This window comes from Centroberyx gerrardi, chromosome 3 (assembly GCF_048128805.1).
Source record: "Centroberyx gerrardi isolate f3 chromosome 3, fCenGer3.hap1.cur.20231027, whole genome shotgun sequence".
Lineage (NCBI taxonomy): Eukaryota > Metazoa > Chordata > Actinopteri > Beryciformes > Berycidae > Centroberyx > Centroberyx gerrardi.
Genome location: NC_135999.1, coordinates 20,738,211 through 20,757,737, shown reverse-complemented (window position 1 = coordinate 20,757,737; position 19,527 = coordinate 20,738,211). Strand labels below are relative to the sequence as shown.

At 42.3% G+C, this 19,527-nt stretch overlaps 3 protein-coding genes and 1 long non-coding RNA gene across 4 annotated transcripts; 3 read left to right on the top strand and 1 right to left on the bottom strand.

Annotated features, from left to right (window-relative positions):
* The first annotated feature begins 359 nt into the window (after nucleotides 1-359).
* On the top strand, nucleotides 360-1,374 carry LOC139931373 (noggin-like). Its single transcript, XM_071924863.2, has one exon. It carries the CDS (start codon nucleotides 360-362, stop codon nucleotides 1,287-1,289), a length of 930 nt encoding a protein of 309 aa, XP_071780964.2. The 3' UTR covers nucleotides 1,290-1,374.
* Nucleotides 1,375-3,181: 1,807 nt separating this feature from the next.
* Nucleotides 3,182-10,663, top strand: get3 (guided entry of tail-anchored proteins factor 3, ATPase). The gene is made up of 7 exons (XM_071924854.2): nucleotides 3,182-3,332; nucleotides 3,986-4,133; nucleotides 5,127-5,275; nucleotides 6,481-6,631; nucleotides 6,904-7,011; nucleotides 7,902-8,099; nucleotides 8,743-10,663. The coding sequence occupies exons 1-7, from the start codon at nucleotides 3,190-3,192 to the stop codon at nucleotides 8,869-8,871; spliced, it is 1,026 nt and encodes a 341-aa protein (XP_071780955.1). The 5' UTR covers nucleotides 3,182-3,189; the 3' UTR covers nucleotides 8,872-10,663.
* Nucleotides 10,664-12,081: 1,418 nt separating this feature from the next.
* LOC139931372 (bestrophin-2a) lies at nucleotides 12,082-19,204 on the top strand. The gene is made up of 9 exons (XM_071924861.2): nucleotides 12,082-12,233; nucleotides 12,324-12,418; nucleotides 13,122-13,355; nucleotides 14,759-14,913; nucleotides 15,156-15,233; nucleotides 16,162-16,314; nucleotides 16,433-16,513; nucleotides 17,091-17,245; nucleotides 17,909-19,204. The coding sequence occupies exons 1-9, from the start codon at nucleotides 12,082-12,084 to the stop codon at nucleotides 18,663-18,665; spliced, it is 1,860 nt and encodes a 619-aa protein (XP_071780962.2). The 3' UTR covers nucleotides 18,666-19,204.
* On the bottom strand, nucleotides 16,015-17,995 carry LOC144538476 (uncharacterized). Its single transcript, XR_013504285.1, has 3 exons — nucleotides 17,870-17,995; nucleotides 17,057-17,405; nucleotides 16,015-16,356 (listed from the first exon to the last, which is right to left on the bottom strand). It is a non-coding gene; the product is annotated as an uncharacterized LOC144538476 (long non-coding RNA).
* Nucleotides 19,205-19,527: the final 323 nt, after the last annotated feature.

Here is a 19,527-nt window from a genome sequence, read left to right as displayed (position 1 = left end):
TACATTTTTCATTTCCCTTGCCCAATGGGGACATGAGAATATGTAAAAACAGACTAAAGCTTCACAGATGTGTCCTGTACTGTCTTTGGACATTGGTGAGTTAGCCAAAATACCACAAGTGGGAGCTCTGGGGAATGGGATTCTAGCCGTACTCAATAATATGGCTGCTGTTTGTGTGATAAGGCACGAATATTCGTGTGTTATTATGCCAAAGCTCAAGGATGTCTGGCGCTGGGTACATGTAGTCCCTGAAACACTCCCTAAGAAGAAGACACAGGGGATCCCATGACTGAATGGGAGAAACTGGAAGGAGGAATAAGACACAAGTTTTTATTCTTCTAACATCCAGACCTGAGAACATGTTCAGACCGGTCGACTGGTTAAAGAGCCGTGGAGTCTGTCTCTACTGGATTTCTCTGTTTGTCGTTCTGAATGGACCTGCAGCCTTGACTTCAAACACTCCGATCCAGAATCAGCTTCTGAATGTGACTGTTGTTCAGGACCAGAGGGACGCAGGCTTGGATTTGTCATTTCTGCAGCTGAGAGCCAGTTTAACGTCTTATTCACGGCCTATTCGCCCTTATTCCCTGCTGACGAATGCTGAAGACTACCGTTATATGCCCAAACCTAAACATCGGCGCCCTTCTCGGCTCCTGCGTGTTCTGGGATCCTCTTTTGACCCATTCTGGATGTCCGTAGAAGAGCCATCTGAAGTGTCTGGGGTCTGGACTTCAGAGGAAGGTCACAGTGACGGTCGACCTGCATCCCGTGGCGACACACTGCCTGCATCCTTGCCAAACTATACCAAAACCGGAGACAATTTCAACATCAGTTCTTCTCCACAACTGATTAAGGGTGCAGCAAACTATCGACATAAGCTAGAGAAGGAAGCTGCGGATTTGGACCTCGGTTCTCTGCCCTCAGATGTTGCCACTTCAATCCGAGACTGGCTGGTGCGATCAGCCACGTGTGGATTAAGCTACCAATGGGTGGATCTGGGTCCAGCTTTTTGGCCAAGTTGGCTGCGCCAGACTGATTGTGAAAAATCAGACGGGTTGCAAAGTTGCTCATTTCCCAGTGGGATGGAGTGCGTGCGGGCTCAGACAACGCACATAAAGATTCTGGCTTGGCACTGCTTGGAAAGTGAAGAGAGAGGCGATGGGTCTAGAAGGAAGGCTGATAGGCCTGATGGCAGCACTGAGATGGGAACAGGGGAGGCAATGAGAAAGTGTATATGGAGGCAAGTGCCTTATCCTGTGGTCACAGCATGTAAATGTTCCTGTAAATGAATGTTTTCATCACCAGTGGCTAGGGATTTTTGGTACTCACTTGCAACAGGGTTTCTATATGCATACCTATTTTATACTTTCATTGAGTTGATGTTACTGATGTAAAAAAAAAAAAAAAAAGGTGAAATGTCTCCAAATTATGTTTGATGATTTTTCAATTCTAATGTCATTATAGCTTTTAATTACCCAGTAAGTAACGGCATGAACTTTATTCTTATTTGCTATGAGTAGGTTATAATAAATATCTTAATAAACATCTTGATGGTTGGCTTATAAAATCTTTATCCAAGAAAGTTGATTGCACAGAAATAGAATCAATAGAATGGCCACTTCCTAATGGATCAATCTCTTGATGACAGCCATAGCATTCTGATGTTGTAGTCATGGAAATGAGCATTGTGGACAGTGCATGAGCATGAGGCACAGACAGTTGGAACGTTCAGCATGGCTGCCATCAGAATGTTAAGCTTGACATGAGGCATGACCATAGCAACACATTATGTTCTCTTCATGCACCAAACCAATGCTGATATCCATGACAACATTATCAAACATTCTGTGGCAGCCATTTTGAGGTGTGCCAGTCAAATGACCATTCAAGAGAGCTGATTTGATAACATGGTCATTCTAATCAATTCAGTTCTGTGGTCGATTGAGCGCACTTGTTCTTTTCCTGCGATGTCCTGCTTCACACAAACACAGTTCCACACATCCCCACCTGTCCGGTACAACCACAGCCTTCTGGGCACTGAGCAGCTCCACTGAAGCAGATGGGGGGTCAAGCGCCTTGAGTAGGGCACGTGACATGAGTAGAGGGATACTCATTCACTTTCCCCACCCACTTTCCCCGAGCCGGTCTGGGGATTCGAACCAGCGACCTTTCGGTCACAGACCTGCTTCTCTAACCTGTAGAGTTGTTTGTTGTATGGGATCAGTTATGTTAAACCTGTATCATTGGTACAGTCCTCCTCCGATTACCTGTGGGTTATGCTGCATTCAGGTCATATGGGAAAACCCGTCAGAGTCACTTGACCATTGAAAACAACGACTTGGAAGTGTTTGAAGCTTGGAAGTATATTATCCGATATTATATTCTAATTTGAAGCCATCAAGACGCCACCACTGAAGTGTTCTGTAGACTTTGGTTGCTCCTGATCAATTTTTTCATAATTAACAAAGTGACTTATAGGACTTCATGTTTTACGACAAAGCAAACATTACACTGTCAACCTTAATAATAATTAAAAAAAATAACTTGTGTCCTGTCATGTCATTTTAAGAGTTGTGATGACAAAATCGCTTATGTGATGAGGATCATTTTGTTCTTTTTATTTGAAACATACCACTCCCTACTCCCTACAGGAAACCACAAGTTCCCTATACGACCTAAAGGATGACGTGAATTATTTTCAAGTTGAAAGCTCCCATTCTCCTCCCATTTCCCATACAACTTAAATGCAGCGTTATAGTGCTTTGACAGCGCTGTCGAAACCATGTCAACAAGCATGTTACAAGCGATGTAGGCCTACTGTTACTATGTGTTATTGTTTGACATTCTATATAAATAATAATACCCATTTCTTTTTTCACCACTTTTAGCTGTCACACATGTTTTTTTTTAAATAAATGAAAACATCACTAACAAGCCAGGTGCACATTTTCATTCTGCCGCTGCAGCACAGACCAACGTTGTGCTGCTTAATTTCTCAAATTAAACAACACCCACCATAAAACTACTTTTGTCACAGGGTGCATTGTGTTACTATTTACAACCAAAACCATTTGAATGCGCAGATACGTCGTATTTACTACTATGGAGCTCAGAAATACGAGCTTACGAGAAGCAGTTGAAGGCAACAGTAGTACTTGGTACATTCCACCTGGGCTGTACACAGACAAGATGGCAGCTTCATTGGAAGACGAATTTGAAGATGCGCCTGATGTTGAACCATTAGAACCAACATTAAAAAACATCATCGAGCAAAAATCTTTGAAATGGATATTTGTGGGTGGGAAGGGTGGTGTTGGTAAAACGACATGTAGGTAAGTAGAAGGGAAATCCTCATTTGCCACATGGTATTCTCATGTTACGTCGCTTTGCTAGCTTAGCCATCAACAACGTTGACGTGGATTTTAACGTTATAAAAGAGTCATTACTTTCGCACGACACGAATTTACCAAACGTTAGCCTAGTAGCTTAAGATACATTAGCATTAAATCAATTAAGCTAACCGTTACTTTGATTAATTAAGTCAAGTTGAATTCTTTCAAACATTGCCGCTAACGTTAGCCAGCTGACACATCGATTTATGACATTGTCGGCTGGATCGATCACCATTGTGCAGGGTGACACCGACAGATTACTTGTTAACATTTATTTTCCGATAAAGGCAACAGGAGAACTTTCTATCTAGTGCCCATTCAATAGTTGGACGAATGGACATCTGCTCGTACTATGAATAACGTTACACCAGATAGCAGTTAGCTTATAGCTTAACGTAGCTAACAAATTATGCCTCAAAATTAAAATATCGCTTTAGTCCCAGACTGATGCCCACAAGCTGTAGTGAGTCAATGGCAGCAACATAAAGGTGAATAGTTAGATAAGACACGTTGTTGACATCACAGTTTAATCTGTCAAGTGCCTCCGTCTACATGCAACTTGCAGTACAAGCCTGTCTTCTCCTTATTTGTAGCTGTAGTTTGGCTGTCCAGCTGGCTGCTGTCAGGGAGAGCGTCCTCATCATCTCCACGGATCCTGCCCACAACATCTCTGATGCTTTTGACCAGAAGTTCTCCAAGGTGCCTACTAAGGTCAAAGGCTATGACAACCTCTTTGCCATGGTAAGTCACCCTGCAGGTGGAAGAGTGCGCACACCCAGGAGTGATTTGTATTATGAAGCGAGTACACAAAAGACAGGGGCAAAGTAGAAATATACAGTAGGCTATATGTTTATTTGTTTCACCTATTTTACGCACCTGATTAATTTAAAACTGGTTATTTCTCCCAGAACCATAGGTATTGTTTGACATTTACCTCTTGAGATGTCACGGTAAGCTGAGAAAGACAAGCCCATGTGGTTTAGCTGACAAATAAGCAAAATGGACGTGGGAAATGAGGGATGCACAATGACTGCTCACCTGTTAAACGTTTGAAGAGGGTCAAATGAAAGACGAAAAGTTAATTCTTCAACTTTTATGCAACATTCAGGAATAGAATTTAAGATGCGGATTACAGAATTTAGATTTTCTCTCACCTTAGTTATTAGCTGGGTTTCTATCCAAGTGTTTATTTTTGCAAACTATGATGCATCAAATCAGTTTTTTGTTGTTGTTGATAAAGAACTTATCCAATAAATTGCAATGGAAACAAATGTATCAAATCAATAATGATGTAGACTTGATACAACTGGTATAGTTCCATTGTACAACAGTGCAAAAGTGGCTTTTGGACATCCTGAAATCCTCTTTCTGTTTTTCTTTATTTACTTTATTTAACCAAGCTGATGGAAACCTGCCTAATTCACGTTATTTTTTGCGGCATTTCAAAAGTTAGCATAAATTTAGCTTGACAGGTGAATGGAAACATACTTACCTTTGCTAACAAAGAGGTCTATTTATGCTGTGTTTGCAAATTGAAACGCATCTCATGTGCCCACTGACTCTTCAGTCTCATGATAGTTCCACATTTATGTCCCTGAGAAGCACAAGTCATCATTGTATAATTGACCAAATGGCCTGAGGTCCTCAAAAAATAACCTTGCAAATTACCCAAGCCGCCATTTTGTAACGCTCTGGTTATTTGTGTGTGTGGTCTGTGTGTGTGTGTGAGTGCAGGAGATTGACCCCAGCCTGGGTGTGGCAGAGCTGCCTGATGAGTTCTTTGAGGAGGACAACATGCTGAGCATGGGCAAGAAGATGATGCAGGAGGCCATGAGCGCCTTCCCCGGCATCGACGAGGCCATGAGCTATGCCGAGGTCATGAGGTCAGATGATGATCATTGAAAGGCCGACCCCCATGTTTTCCACTTGTAGAGCCATCAGAATCACATTTACCTTTCACAGGATTATGAATGAGATGGTCAAGAAGAGCTGGCCAGTGCTATTCTAAGTCAGCGCTCTGATCTAAGATCTTTACTAGATACCAGCAGTTTACTGTCGTAACTCACGGTGCCTGGGTGTTGGTTAATAAAAGAGGCAAGAACAAACTGCATCACATGATGATGTTTTACCTTGTTAAAGACTGCTTCTGCTTATAGAGCTGTCTAGTCATGTGGTACAGTGGTTTAGCAAGTGATTTCCCCATGTTAACCACCCGTCCAACTTCATTCTGTTGTTGTTTAGAGCCGATCTGTATCAAGTAGGCTTATCATCTTTTACGGGGTGACGCAAGGCTCCATTATGTAATTGCTATCATCAGTTATGGTGAATGTTTCAATTTTGTGTTGAAAAATAAGGTCCCATGACACCTTCTACCATACCCATAAGCCTCGCCAACTCCCGACCAAGCACACGATCAGAACAGCTCTTACGCTCTTATGCTCGTTACACTGTCATACTCTCCTCATCGCCAATTTGACACGGTAGCTAGCTCTGGCTGGCTCTGTAACACCCCATAGTATCCTAACACCATGCACAGCATGTTTGAAAGAAATTTTATCGTACCATGTAAGTCAGATTCATCGTTCTTCCAAGCATTCACTCTGGGGGAATCTGTAAAATGCTGTACAATTGGTTACAATCCGGCACAAAACCATTTTTATCACAGAGACCCGGCAGTTGATCAAAAATGGCGCTGTGGCGTAATGTACCATGGAAATTGTAGTCCTTTACTGAGCTAAGGCTGTTACGTACACAGTCTTGTACCAATGTTTTTTTTCTAGTTTTTCTCAAATTTCAAGATGCAAATCCAATTTAGTTATCCATTACTCTTACAGTATATCAGAACTTTTTAGATCGATTGAATGAGTGGAACCATATGGTGTGTGAGCGGAGCCAGCTATTTTGAAATCTACAAATGAACGGCCAAAACTCTTCCAGAACCTTGATGATGTCTGGATTACCATGTGACTAGCCAGCTCTATAGCAAGAGTAAATGGAACCAAAGGGTTATTCAGATCTTTTAACCCCCAACCCCATCCCTCCTCCCAGTAGCCCTCCTACTTTAATATGCTTTTTCTCTTTTCATCAGGTTAGTGAAAGGAATGAACTTCTCAGTAGTAGTGTTCGACACTGCCCCTACTGGCCACACACTGCGGCTGCTCAACTTTCCCACCATCGTGGAGCGGGGTCTGGGCCGCCTCATGCAGATCAAGAACCAGATTAGTCCTTTCATCTCCCAGGTGAGAAGGGACAAGCCAGCTCCATTCATTAATTAACTTGGATCATTTGTGTATTTTCAAGTCAGTTCAACTGCGTTTATAGAGTGCATTTTAGAAAAAACACTTCAGCAAAATAACAGGAAAATAGCCTAGCATGGAATAAAGTTCATGTTGTGTGTTCATGTTGGTTTATCTGCTGATGCTGAGAGATATTGAGATTCAGTTGGTCTATGTTGGCCATGATTGAAGCCCTCACACTTAACCCCTCTCTCTGTTTCTCTCCCTCTCTCTAGATGTGCAACATGCTCGGTCTGGGCGACATGAATGCAGACCAGCTGGCCTCTAAGCTAGAAGAGACGCTGCCAGTCATCCGCTCAGTCAGTGAGCAGTTCAAAGACCCCGTAAGCCACACCAATATGTACCAATTCTACTTGTACAACATGAGCACATTACTGTTACTACAATTCATAGTATTCTGTTACATCACCACACGGTCATCTTGGTAGGAAAATAACAGGTGGTTGTAATAAATTAACAGGTGATTACAATCAACTGACAAACACAGCCAATAAGCTGTGTGTATTGTAAAGCGCCGTATTGGGAGGAAATGCACGTGACATCATGGGAATACTATGAATATGTGAACGTTAATGCGCGGTTGCTTATATGCTGTTAGATTCATTGCATTGTGTGCCTTGTTGCCTCTCTGCTTCATAGTTGTGAGCTCTAAATTGCAGCACAAACATATGTCGTCACTGAGCTATAAACTGCTAGTTAGTCAACTGTTACTGCAAAACAAATAATGAACATCTTTTCTCCTATAACAGCCTGTCTCTTTAAGTAGCCTGGAAGGTTTACATAGTTTAGCAAGTAAACATGTCTCTAATAATTTATCCATCTAAACGGTTGTTGCTGATTATTAAGCAGCATTGGAACATGTGTTACACAAACTAATTCCACTGCATCTTGTCTTCTGATGACAAATTCATTATAGGTTCTGAAGGTTGGGTAAAAACTGACTTTATGTGGATATTTACGAGATAACAATATTTAACCAGTGGTTTGTGTGATGTCACAGCTCAATAATGCATACTACATATTATTGAGCTGTGACATCTCGATTTGATCTGCGGTAAAAAAAGAGCCTGTCTCAAGTAACGGCCTGTCTCCAATATGCATTCGATCATTTTGGCAATTGGAGAAAATCAACACCTGGGCTAGTATTGAACGTTTTCTGGTAGAATGTTATCTATGCATACTACTCCTCCTTCAATGATTGATCATCCATCAGGAGCAGACCACCTTCATCTGTGTGTGCATCGCTGAGTTCCTGTCCCTGTATGAGACGGAGCGGCTGATCCAGGAGCTGGCCAAGTGCCGCATCGACACACACAACATTATCGTCAACCAACTTGTTTTCCCTGACAGTGAGAGGCCGTGTAAGATGTGCGAAGCCCGCCATAAAATCCAGTCCAAGTATTTAGACCAGGTATGGAGTAGTCTCTGTGTGTGTGTGTGTATGTGTGTTATGTCTGTATGTAAGAGAGCTTAATCAATTAAAAGATTGCATTTGGATTGCAGAAAAATATTGCAGATTGCAGAAAAACAGTTTAAGGTTGTTGATACACTATGCAGTTGTTGGGCAATGTAGATGGGCAACACTTGGAGCAACAGGCAACAAAATGAGACTCGGGGGTCAAAAATCTGATCTCAAACATTTTCTGGTAATAAGATGTTCCTAAAGCTCCTTGGAGTTGAGGTGCTGCCTATAAAAATGTCAGTAAAGAGAACAAAAAAAGTTAGGCGCAACCCTCCATTTCTGTTTATTGCACTAAAAACATGACATATGGAGATGATGTAATTAAATAGAGTCTATATTTTTCTACTGAGCAAGTGTTTCACCTAACTTTTTTGTTCTCTACCAGGAAAAGTAAATTATCACATCATTAGGTTTAGGGGTTAATTTCCCACTTGGGCCAGGGATACTAAAAATGTATGCACTAATACTGAAGCGTCTACTTTATTTTTAATGCTAAAAAATGATGCACTAATGGTACTGGATCCTTCCAGTTTCAGATAAGGCGTTCATCAAATGTCAGTGTCTCCAGTAATGATCTGTATCCTCTCTCCAGATGGAGGACCTTTATGAAGATTTCCACATAGTCAAGTTACCGCTGCTGCCCCATGAAGTACGAGGTGCCGACAAGGTCAACACCTTCTCTCAACAACTTCTGGAACCCTACAAACCCCCAAACAAGTGATTTCCCTCTCTGCAGGACACCCCGCCGCCCCCTCCTCCTCCTCTCCTCTACAAAACCACAGTACTACAGTCTGAGCTCGCCTCCTCTGAGCCCCCACTACCAGCCTCACCTCCGTGCAGTAAACAGCCTCAAGATCATCCTTTTAGTCTTCGCCACTGTCATCCCAAGCAGAGCGTCCTCACTGCTACAGCAAGACACACATCCAAACATTCAAGGGGCACGGAAAAAACACTCATACACACACACATACACACACACACACACACACACACACATAACCTAGTACACTGTTTGAGAGACAAGACGCTACAGGATTGTGCTCTCTATCTTCTGCCGCGTTTCTCTCGCTTGTCTTTCTCGTACCATTTCCTCCGTATCCCCCCTGGCAATTGTACTATTCCTACTTAAAGCATTTAACTTCTTCCCCTCCAAGGAACTCTCCATATCTCCCCCCTCCCCCCTCCTATGCAGTGTCCAGCCTCTAATGTGCAAAGTGATGGCAAAAGTGTTTCCGGTGATGGTGCTGTGTATTCCAGGATAAAACCGCTTTCTGATGGTTGATGCTTATATCCTTTGTTTATGCCATGTGGTTTTATTTTGGTGGCTCTGTCTGTTCTCTGATTTGTCCTCTACTCTTTCACAGTAAAGACAAGCGTGAACAGATATGGGCAGTGATTAAGTGTTTTTTGAAGATAGCGGGGGAAAGGGGCCCATGCTCATGAAATTCATCACCCAGAGAAATAGGTTATTTTCATCAAAATTTCTGCAGATTCAGGATGTGACAGCAGGGCAATGAAAAGAGACAATTACCTTTTAAAATGGAATATGGCCTGTGGTCTTAAGTAATTTTTGTCTTTGACCAAGACCATCCTCACCCTTGCAATAAAGAAAACAGGAGCAATCTGAAGTGTCTCTTTTTATATATTAGTCTGCCATTCGTCACATCCATCAGACCAACACCTCTTGGTACGGCTGTTGCAGGATTTGAGTAGCCTAATCATCCGGTCTAACAACATTTTTAAACACTGTCCATAACATTCAGCTTTGTACATAATCCTCTTTATTTATCGATATACAGCTAGGTGGCAGGTATAACATAGTTTGGACTGGACAGCCAGATGGCCACTGTGGTTCTAGGTGGAATGTGGTTGGAGACGGGGTATTTTTTGTTTGTGAATGAGATTCAAAGTTTGGAAAATGTGTGATGAAGCTCTTCTCTTCATGCAGTTTGGGTGGTTGGAGCTGAAACAGAGTTAACCCCGACCCTGCTGTGCTCTCCAGCGCTGTAGCTCCCATGCAGAACTTGTAAAGCTCATGAAACTATTCTCTCTTCTTTCTCTGTCTGCCATTTTGTGTCCATCCTGTGTTTTGCTGAGGACTATATAGGAACACTATAGAAAGACAATAGCCTTATTTAGTGCATTGTAAACGATTAAAAAAATAACTGAATGTTGCTTGATCTAATGTTGAACAAAATACTGAAAAGGATGTTGAGTTGGTGGAAGCAAATGTAAAGGCATCCATGCCCTACTCATTCAATATTCAATTCTGATTCGCTCGCCTTTATGGTTTTGTGCACAAACATATTTCCTAAGCACAATTGTTTCCTGTTCCCATCCAAAATGATAGATGACAAGCTAAAGCAAACCTTAAGGTGGTGGAAAAGCCTAATCTTCCCCTTTGTTATTGAATGCTTTTAAGTTAATATGAATCTGTTTTCTATAGATTTTCTTTAAATTATGTTGCGAGTGTTTAAATTAAATTAAATTAAAACACAGACATGCCTCATTTACGAGCCTTTTGGCGTCCTTCTTTTTTATCTGCCTTCTGCTTATTTAACCAGTCTGTTAATTGGAGTAAACTGCAATAAATTCTCCCCAACAAGCGCACTAACAGACACACTGACCCGCCCTGCGGTCCAGGCGAGGGGACCGACCCACAGATTGGCTCTGACAGGGCCTGACACAGCAGTTAACCTTGGACACTACAGTTCAGGACCAGCAAACAAGCCTCCTGTTGAGGTAATGTAAGACTAATTAACAAAAAATGAAACGTGCTGACATTGTAGTGCAATAAAATGTATAGGGATACTTTGCTGTGATACAAATATCACAGCAAAATTATAAAATATAGGCCTATAAATTATCCCATAGGAATATTGTAGCGATAGCCCTATACCATATGAGATAAAAAAAAGAAAAATAAAGTACGATATGGTCACTTTAAAATCAGTATTGAACGCCACAGACGCACTATGAGTTGCTATAGGAATATTCTAGCAACATTATGAGTTTTCGGTTTACGCAGCGGCGTGCGTCATGAAAGATAGTCCAATTTAACCGGGAAATAGGTTTATATTTTCATACAGTTTTACATGAAAGTTCGCCATGGCCTACTTGATCCTGTTTCATAATGTCCTACTGTACTTGATCGTCCTTTCCGCTCCCTGTACCCTGGCGGCGGCCTGTCGCTTGTGGTCCATCAGCGATGTGAAGCGCGCTGTGCCGAGCCGCGCTCTCCCGGTCGGGGGCCGCGCTAACGAGCTCCTCCTTCTCGTTTTGGGGATTTACCCCGGGGCGCACTGACCACTGGACGCACCGATGAGGCTCCGAGGATTATTGCCATGTAGCCTACCGAGTCTCAGTTAACCGAGCTGACGCCAGTGGATATCAGAGTATGCGCTCTTTAGCAAACATCAGTGCCAGGCATAGAGAAGGGCATAGGGGGGACTGTGCTGTTAAGTGGCATAATGACTTTACTTGTCCAGTGGTTCCAATTACGCACAGGGATTTACTGACTAAATTGCACCAGCAAGCACTTTGAAGAGCCATATATCAAGAAAAAAAAAAAAAAAACCACACACACCCATCAAAAGGTAAGGAGAATGCTTTCTTTAAGGCTAAATAGATCAGCAGTGTATAATCGCTCATAGTGTTTCATTAAGCTTTATGCCATAATGCACAAATCCTCACCTTATCTGCCTTGCAAATTAAATTTATTCGGACAAGGTTGAAGGAGAGAGATGCTTGGTTTTGTCATGTAAATCATCTTTCCATAAATATACCATATGTTTGAACCATCTATCCAACTCCTTCATTTCCTCCTTAAGTTGCTCCATAACCATTTGGCCCTACTGGCGGTGTAATTATGGAACTGATGATTTATTTCACACAGCCCTCTTGTTTTGAAGACCTAACTTCCCTGTCACCAATGACTGTCACCTACACGGCCAGAGTCGCTAACGCCCGCTTCTGTGGCTTCTCCAAGCTGCTTTTGGCCTGGAAAGGAAGCATCTACAAGGTCTTATATAAGGAGTTCCTGGCTTTCTTTGCCATGTACACTGCCATCAGCATCACTTACAGGTAAGACAGTATTTTGCCTCTGACAAATTATCAATGTTCGGTTAGCACAAATTATAGTAAAAACTTTGCCATTGTTTTTTTCCCTTTTAGATTTTTCCTCTATGATGACCAGAAGAGGTATTTTGAAAAGTTGGCAATTTATTGCAACCACTATGCCAGTCTCATCCCTATGTCCTTTGTACTGGGTAAGCATTAATTGTGTCATTGTGAATATTGGAACAGCAAAAGAGTAGGATGGGGCAGGGTTTAAGCCCGGACCATCAGAGAGCTACAGTATGTATTAGATGGTATTTGCAAATAATTATTACCGTTTTAACCTGTTTGCAGCACCAGATGGGTGGGATTTGCCAAAAGGTACAATAGAATGAGTGCCAGGAATTTTAGGCCAGAGGTTCCCAAATGTTTTCGTGTCAAAGCCCCAATTTTAGACCGCAGACCCCTATTTGATAAGGTTTTGTCCCAGGGACCCTGCATCCAAGAAGATCTTTGTTGTGTGGTATAATTTAGTCCAGAATACCATAATTGTCTCTACTGTAGGTGGGGAGGAAACAATAGAGAGAGTGAAACAGCAGATTCAGAATATTCAGATTCAGATGATCAGAATAGTCAGTGAAGTTAAACTATTTTTAATTTTGCTGGAGACCCCTTGGGACACGGTCAAGGGCCCCTGGTGGCTCCTGGGCCCCACTTTGGGAACCCCTAGTTTGGGACAATTAGACTACAGTATTTGAAAGAAAATTGAACACAGGCCACTTTTTGACTCTGAATTGCCCTGATGCAGTAAAGCACCACCCGCCTGATCTGATATGTCTCTCCAGAGTGACAGTCAGTGCCGCTCCACCATCCACTCGGCTCGATCCTGTCCCTCACCTCTGCTGCTCTGAACAGGTTTCTACGTGACCCTGGTGGTGAACCGCTGGTGGAGCCAGTACACCTGCATCCCGCTGCCCGACAGGCTGATGTGCACGCTGTCGGGGGGGCTCCAGGGAAGCGACGAGCGCGGCCGGCTGCTGAGACGCACCATGATGCGCTACGCCAGTCTGTCGGCCATCCTCATCCTCCGCTCGGTCAGCACAGCCGTCTTCAAGCGCTTCCCCACCATGGACCACGTGGTGGAGGCCGGTGAGTGGTGCAGAGATGGGGATATGGGTGGTGGTGATGTTGACACTGTGACATTACAACACTTTATTTTGCTGCAAGTTAGGTATGGTCTTATAAGGAAGATACACCTGAACAAGCTGTAAATTATGGGGGTTGATAAAACATGAAAGCAATTATGTTAAATGCATTAAATAAATAGTTTAGTTTCTCACCAACATGTTTTGGCTGTGCGCCGCATTGTGATGGTTCAAAAGGAACTTAAATTCCTCTGTGAGGAATGACTACATCAAAACTATTACATCTGAATTTCCTAACAATACAATATGGAAATCAATAGCATACAATCCAAATTCCCCAAATGTACATGAGAATGGATCACTGCTGTTGGGATGGTGGGGAAAAATATTCATAAAGACCATTGTTTTATTTGTTTGTTTTTTGCTTCTGCTTTATAAATCAACCTTTAGTTTAGCCAATATATTTCTCACTCATTCTAATTTAGATTTGAGTTTTATATGGTAAATGGTTGACTTTTTAACGTGCTCAGAGCGTGAGAGTAAATGTTGTACAGACTCACGTCAAGAGTGTGTCTTGTCTCCTCTCCTGTACGTTCTCTTCTACTCTGCAGGAGACATCATGAGGACATCATGAAACTCACTGATGATAAAGTTATCATAACCCTGTTACAACATCGTGAGACAGAGCATGGGGAGTTTACACACTGGTGTAACAATCTATTTCTGCACCTCAGAATCATTTGTGAATGACAGAGTATGTAATTAGAGTATTTGGGAAGTAACATCCACTGTAAAATACATTTTGACTTCAATATTGACATTGTGATAATAAGAGGGGTGAGGTCAACAAAGATTGTATATTTTAAGAAGTCATTTTTTTTTTTTTCTCTTCTCTTCTCTTCTCTTCTCTTCTTTTCTCATTGAATCAATTCTCTTTCTCCCTTCTCTGTAGTGGCCTGAGTGTGAAATAAACAAAACGCAGTAGACCACTGTCACTGATGTCTGTGTAGGACAGGTTTTATACAAAGCCCAGAGCATCAGAAACTGTCCTAGTCACTCCTTGTGGTTACAATTTGAACCACTCCCTACAGGTCATAGGTTCAGGCTCAATTCACATTTCAAATCAGGTTTAAATCACACAGTACGAATATTTATCTCATTCATCCTTTGCATCATAAACCAGATGATCTCTAGACCCCATGCCCCTGTTTTCCTAGTCATTCAATCTTTAGCTCTTTTTAAACTGTTGATTTGAATGTGTCTTGTATGTGTCTGCAGATTTGTTTATTGTGAGTCTGTATTTCTGGTGTATGCCTTTCTGCACGATACATTTCTCACTAGGGACAGTAAAGTCTTGGACTTGAACTTGATGATTCACCATTTCCTCTTAATCTGTTTAAACTGCAGGATTCATGACGCGGGAGGAACGTAAGAAGTACGAGGGACTCCAGTCTCCCTATAACAAGTACTGGATCCCCTGTGTTTGGTTCACCAACCTGGCTGCTGTGGCCCGCTGTGAGGGCAGGATCAAAGACGACAACACTCTGAAACTGCTGCTGGAGGTACAGCGGTACACACACACACACACACACACACACACACACACACACACACACACACAGAGGTCCGCTGATACTAAGTGGAACTACATTATTTCTAGGTCAGTACACTCATTGAAACTGGTTATGGCAAAGATTCAGACACATAAATCACACAGACACCAGACAAAGACAGACACACACACAGAGATAGGATTAATGCTTTATAATGAGCTGAGAAAGTCTCTCTGTTTGTCTGTCAACAGGAGCTGAATGTGTTCAGAGGGAAGTGCAGCATGCTGTTTCATTACGACATGATCAGCGTGCCCCTGGTGTACACACAGGTAAGTACTGTGGGATTGGCTGTGATCCTTGGGGTGTTGCACACTGGCAATAGAGATGTGTTGTCTGTACTAGCTGAAGGGTATTTCTGACATGCTTACACTACTAAAATCAATCCATACATCGACTCAGCCCACCAACATAACACCATTCCCCTCTAATTGATCGATCTATTCACCTATCCTTCGCCTCCATTGCTCCTCCTCAAAGTTACTTTTAAAAGGAATCAGCCACTTTACTATGTTGCTTACATTAAAAAGTAACTAGTTATGTTAAATAGTTACTCTTTATTAAGAGTAGCTTGTTTAAGTACTTTTGTATTACCCACTTTAAAGAGTAACTTAATGCCAAATCTGTGTAAAGCCTGACATCTAATAATAAAAAGCAAGCTTCTGAAATTGCCATCTGCTATTGGCTGATCTTTGGTGCCAGGTGATGTCACCATCTGTTGTACTCTATAGAAGGTGACATCACTTGGTGCCAAAGAATAGCAGATGGCAATTTCAGTAGCATGCTTTTTACTTTTAGATGTCAGGCTTTATACAGATTTGTTTTTTTTGTTTAGTTACTCTTTAAAAACATGTCGTAGTGATATGGCATGTGTTGCCTTGTGTTTTTGATCATTGTTTTAAAATGCAATGCGATACTATTGCTGTTTTTAAAACAGTAAGCCAATCTCATTTTTATCAAGCAGACTTTGATTGCAGCATATTGTATAATGCCATGGGATTTTCCCTCTTTTCTACTTCTTTTTTTTTTTTTAATTTACGCAATAAAAAACGAAACAAGAAGAAAAGTAAAAGTAACAACATTCTAATTTTAATAAGTAACTAATAACAGATTACAAGAATTGAAAGACGAACATGTTAAATTACTAGTTGCCACAAAAAAGTAATCTGAGTACTCTGCTCCTTCTCTTCCCTCCCTCAGGTAGTGACCCTGGCAGTCTATAGTTTTTTCTTGGTTTGTCTAATCGGCCGTCAGTTCCTGGACCCCAGCCAAGGCTATCCGGGTCACGACCTTGACCTCTACGTGCCCATCTTCACCCTGCTGCAGTTCTTCTTTTACGCCGGCTGGCTCAAGGTCAGATGGAGCGGCGTTTGTTATTTGTTCTTTTTTTGATCCCTGAGCACAATGTGAAGATAAACATTATCAGTGGTTCCTATTGTTTAGCTTGTTATTTTACTGTTCTGTCCTGAAGGTTGCGGAGCAGCTGATCAACCCCTTTGGAGAAGATGATGACGACTTTGAGACCAACTGGCTGATAGACAGGAACTTCCAGGTTCTTAACGTTATTTCCTTCTCTTTTTCTTACTTTGTCAGTCAGAGAATGTTATTCTTTTATAACAAACCTCATGAGTAGCTTTCTTTTAATCTGTAACCAAAAGGATTTGAGCCCTAAAGTGCATGTAGAAATCTCATACAGTACAATTTGAGATCCTACATGGGAAACCTGAGGCCATATTATTATTTATCAATACACAGGATATGATGTTACTATCCCTTGTGCCATAATCCAAGGTGAATATTCATTTTGAGGCCCAATGCTGAAATACAATCCTATGCTGTCTTATCTTATCTTTAAGGTAAAAAAAAATGTAATATCCAAATTTGCCATTGCAGAAGCAAATCTTAAACCCAACTTGGTTTCCCATCTTAACTTTACCATACCATCCTGTCTTTATTTTAGGACGTCCTAACTGCTGTAATGACACTTGTTGCTCTATGTGTAATGTCTGCAGTAATGGAACTTGTTGCTGACCATTGACGGACATGTTTTCTGTGGAATTAAGCTCAAATCCCTTCTCTACTGTAGATACTGTACCTGTATGTGTATCTGTCTGCATTTCACTCTGCAGGTGTCCATGATGGCGGTGGATGAGATGTACGGCGATCTGCCCATGATAGAAAGAGACCGGTACTGGAACGACTCCAACCCCCGACCGCCCTACACCGCCGCCACGCTCTTCGTCCTCCGCAAGCCCTCCTTCCAGGGATCCACCTTTGACATGGCGTGAGTCTCTGTGTTTTACCTTCTCATTCTATATACTTGTTTGTTGTTCGTCCTAGCAGTTGAACCTAGCAGTGCTGGTAGCCAGGTTATAGAGGCAGGCTTGTGACCGGAAGCACGTCAGGGTGGCAAAAGAGAAAGCGTTCTCCCCTCCCTCAAGAAACTAGTAAGTAATATTAGTTAATATCAGAATATCAATTAACACAAACTGTCTCTTTGTTTTGTTTGGGTATTGTCCAGTTGGGAAGGAAAGTCTTAAGCTTCTGCAACCAAGCCAAAGCATAGGTTCTTTAAACAAAACCAGGAGCTTTCAATTTTTTTTTGTCCTTTTTTTCAATTTCTACTTCATGGTCTCTTTACCATGTGCATGAAACACCTGTGTGTTTAGTCTCCCTGCTCCATCACATCTACGTCTGTGTGGAGTGGAGGATAAACCCACCTAAAATCTGTTTATCTTTTAATTTCACCTACACCTACATTTTAAATCTGCTGCAATTTTTAATAATATAAACATTAGAATTAGTAAGTGGTATCACAATGTAAGTTACATGCCAGTATGTTTTTTCAAGAAAATAAAAATAAACGACTGCTATTCTGAAAATAGGTCATAGTTCATAGTTTACCCACCTGTTAATTCACCACTGCATCCCTGCTGCCACCCAACAGGATTCCTAAGGAAGAGATGCACTTCCAGCCTCTGGAGGACATCGCTGAGAACCTGGAGGAGTCGGGCAGCCGTCACCCCAACATGGCTCTCTTCAACCGCCTCCTTAACGCGGCCCCGTCCCCCACGGGCCTCATGGGAGGGGCTCTTCGCCGCACCTCGGCCCAGCTCCAGAGGCTACGCCACTCCCCCAGCATTGACCCGTCCACCAGCGACGACGACGACGACGAAGGTGGTAAAATAGGCAAAGCGGGGTCTCTGCCCTCGGGGCTCGGCCAGGACACCCAGAGCACCGTGTGCAGTTTCAGGGGGGAGATGAGCACCAGAACGCCTCTGCTGGAGATTCAGTTCGGGGCGGAGCAGGAGAGGCGAGGAGGGCACCCTGCCGTAAACCAGGGGAAGGAGACGAGGGGAGGAGGGGGGGTGGAGGAGAGGGGTGATGTAGAAGGACAGAAGAGGGAGGAAAGAGGGGAGATCCAAGCGCCCGTGTCACTGCTCCCTCCACCCCTCCACCCTTCCAGAGGGAGCTCCACTCGACCGGCCTCCCTCAACCCCTCCACCCTGCTGCTCCGCCCCACTGCCCGCTCCACCCTCGAGCTCTTCAGCTCCCAGCCAATTATGGACCAGAACAGAGCTGTGCCCGCCCTTCCCAAGCCTCCCATTGGTGGGGCCAAGATGTCCTTCCTCACTGTGCCGTCCTACAGCGTCCCTCAGCGTTTGCGCAGTGTGAGCATGGGGTCAGAGCTCACCGGGTCTTAAATGGAAAACGATGTTGTGATGTTACCGTGAACTTCCAACCTTAAACTATTTGAATCTGTACTGCTTGAATCAATGCAATTAAACCCCAGAAGGAGAGGACAGGTGACATTTTCAGTAGTGGAATTAGTAGTAGATATGGACCTTGATAAAAGCTAGGTTCCACTCTAACATTGCATCTACTGTACCTTTGGGGTAGTACAGTTGCCACTTTGGGTAGTGGACTGTACTGTTGCTAAAGGAAAAACATTATTCAGGATCTTCAATTATCTACATATATTTTATAATATATTGCCTGTCACTACTTAAATCTATACTGCCATGTTAGGTAATAACTGTAGTTTGGACCAAAAAAAAATGCCATTGAAAAGAAGATTAGATGGGTGACTGTTTCCTTTGTTCACCTTATTCACCCTGATTACTAAAATATCCTGTAAATAGAGTGATTTCAAATTTATTATCATGTGTGTTTTCAGACACTTCAATGAAAAAAACTGAAAAATGAATAAAATAATGATACAAGTTCAGAGTGTAGAAATAAGTGGCACTGAGGTTGTTTTTTAACAGTTTTACTTTGATCACAAAATAAAAACTCATTGTTTTGCAATAACTCAAATGGACATTGAATCTTACCCGCAAAAAATAAATTTTGAAATACTACGCAATGACGAATGGAGCAGACAACCTAGTGATTATTTATAGGTTATATGTACACTTTTTTAGTATGATACAGATAAAAAACAGTCTTCCGTGATTTACTTTTTTAAAGTTAGGTCCAAATACACTGAAATCAATAAGGGACAACTACAACATTGTCATTCCAGTACCAACTTTGACCAGCAGAGAGCGTTAACAGCAAATCAAA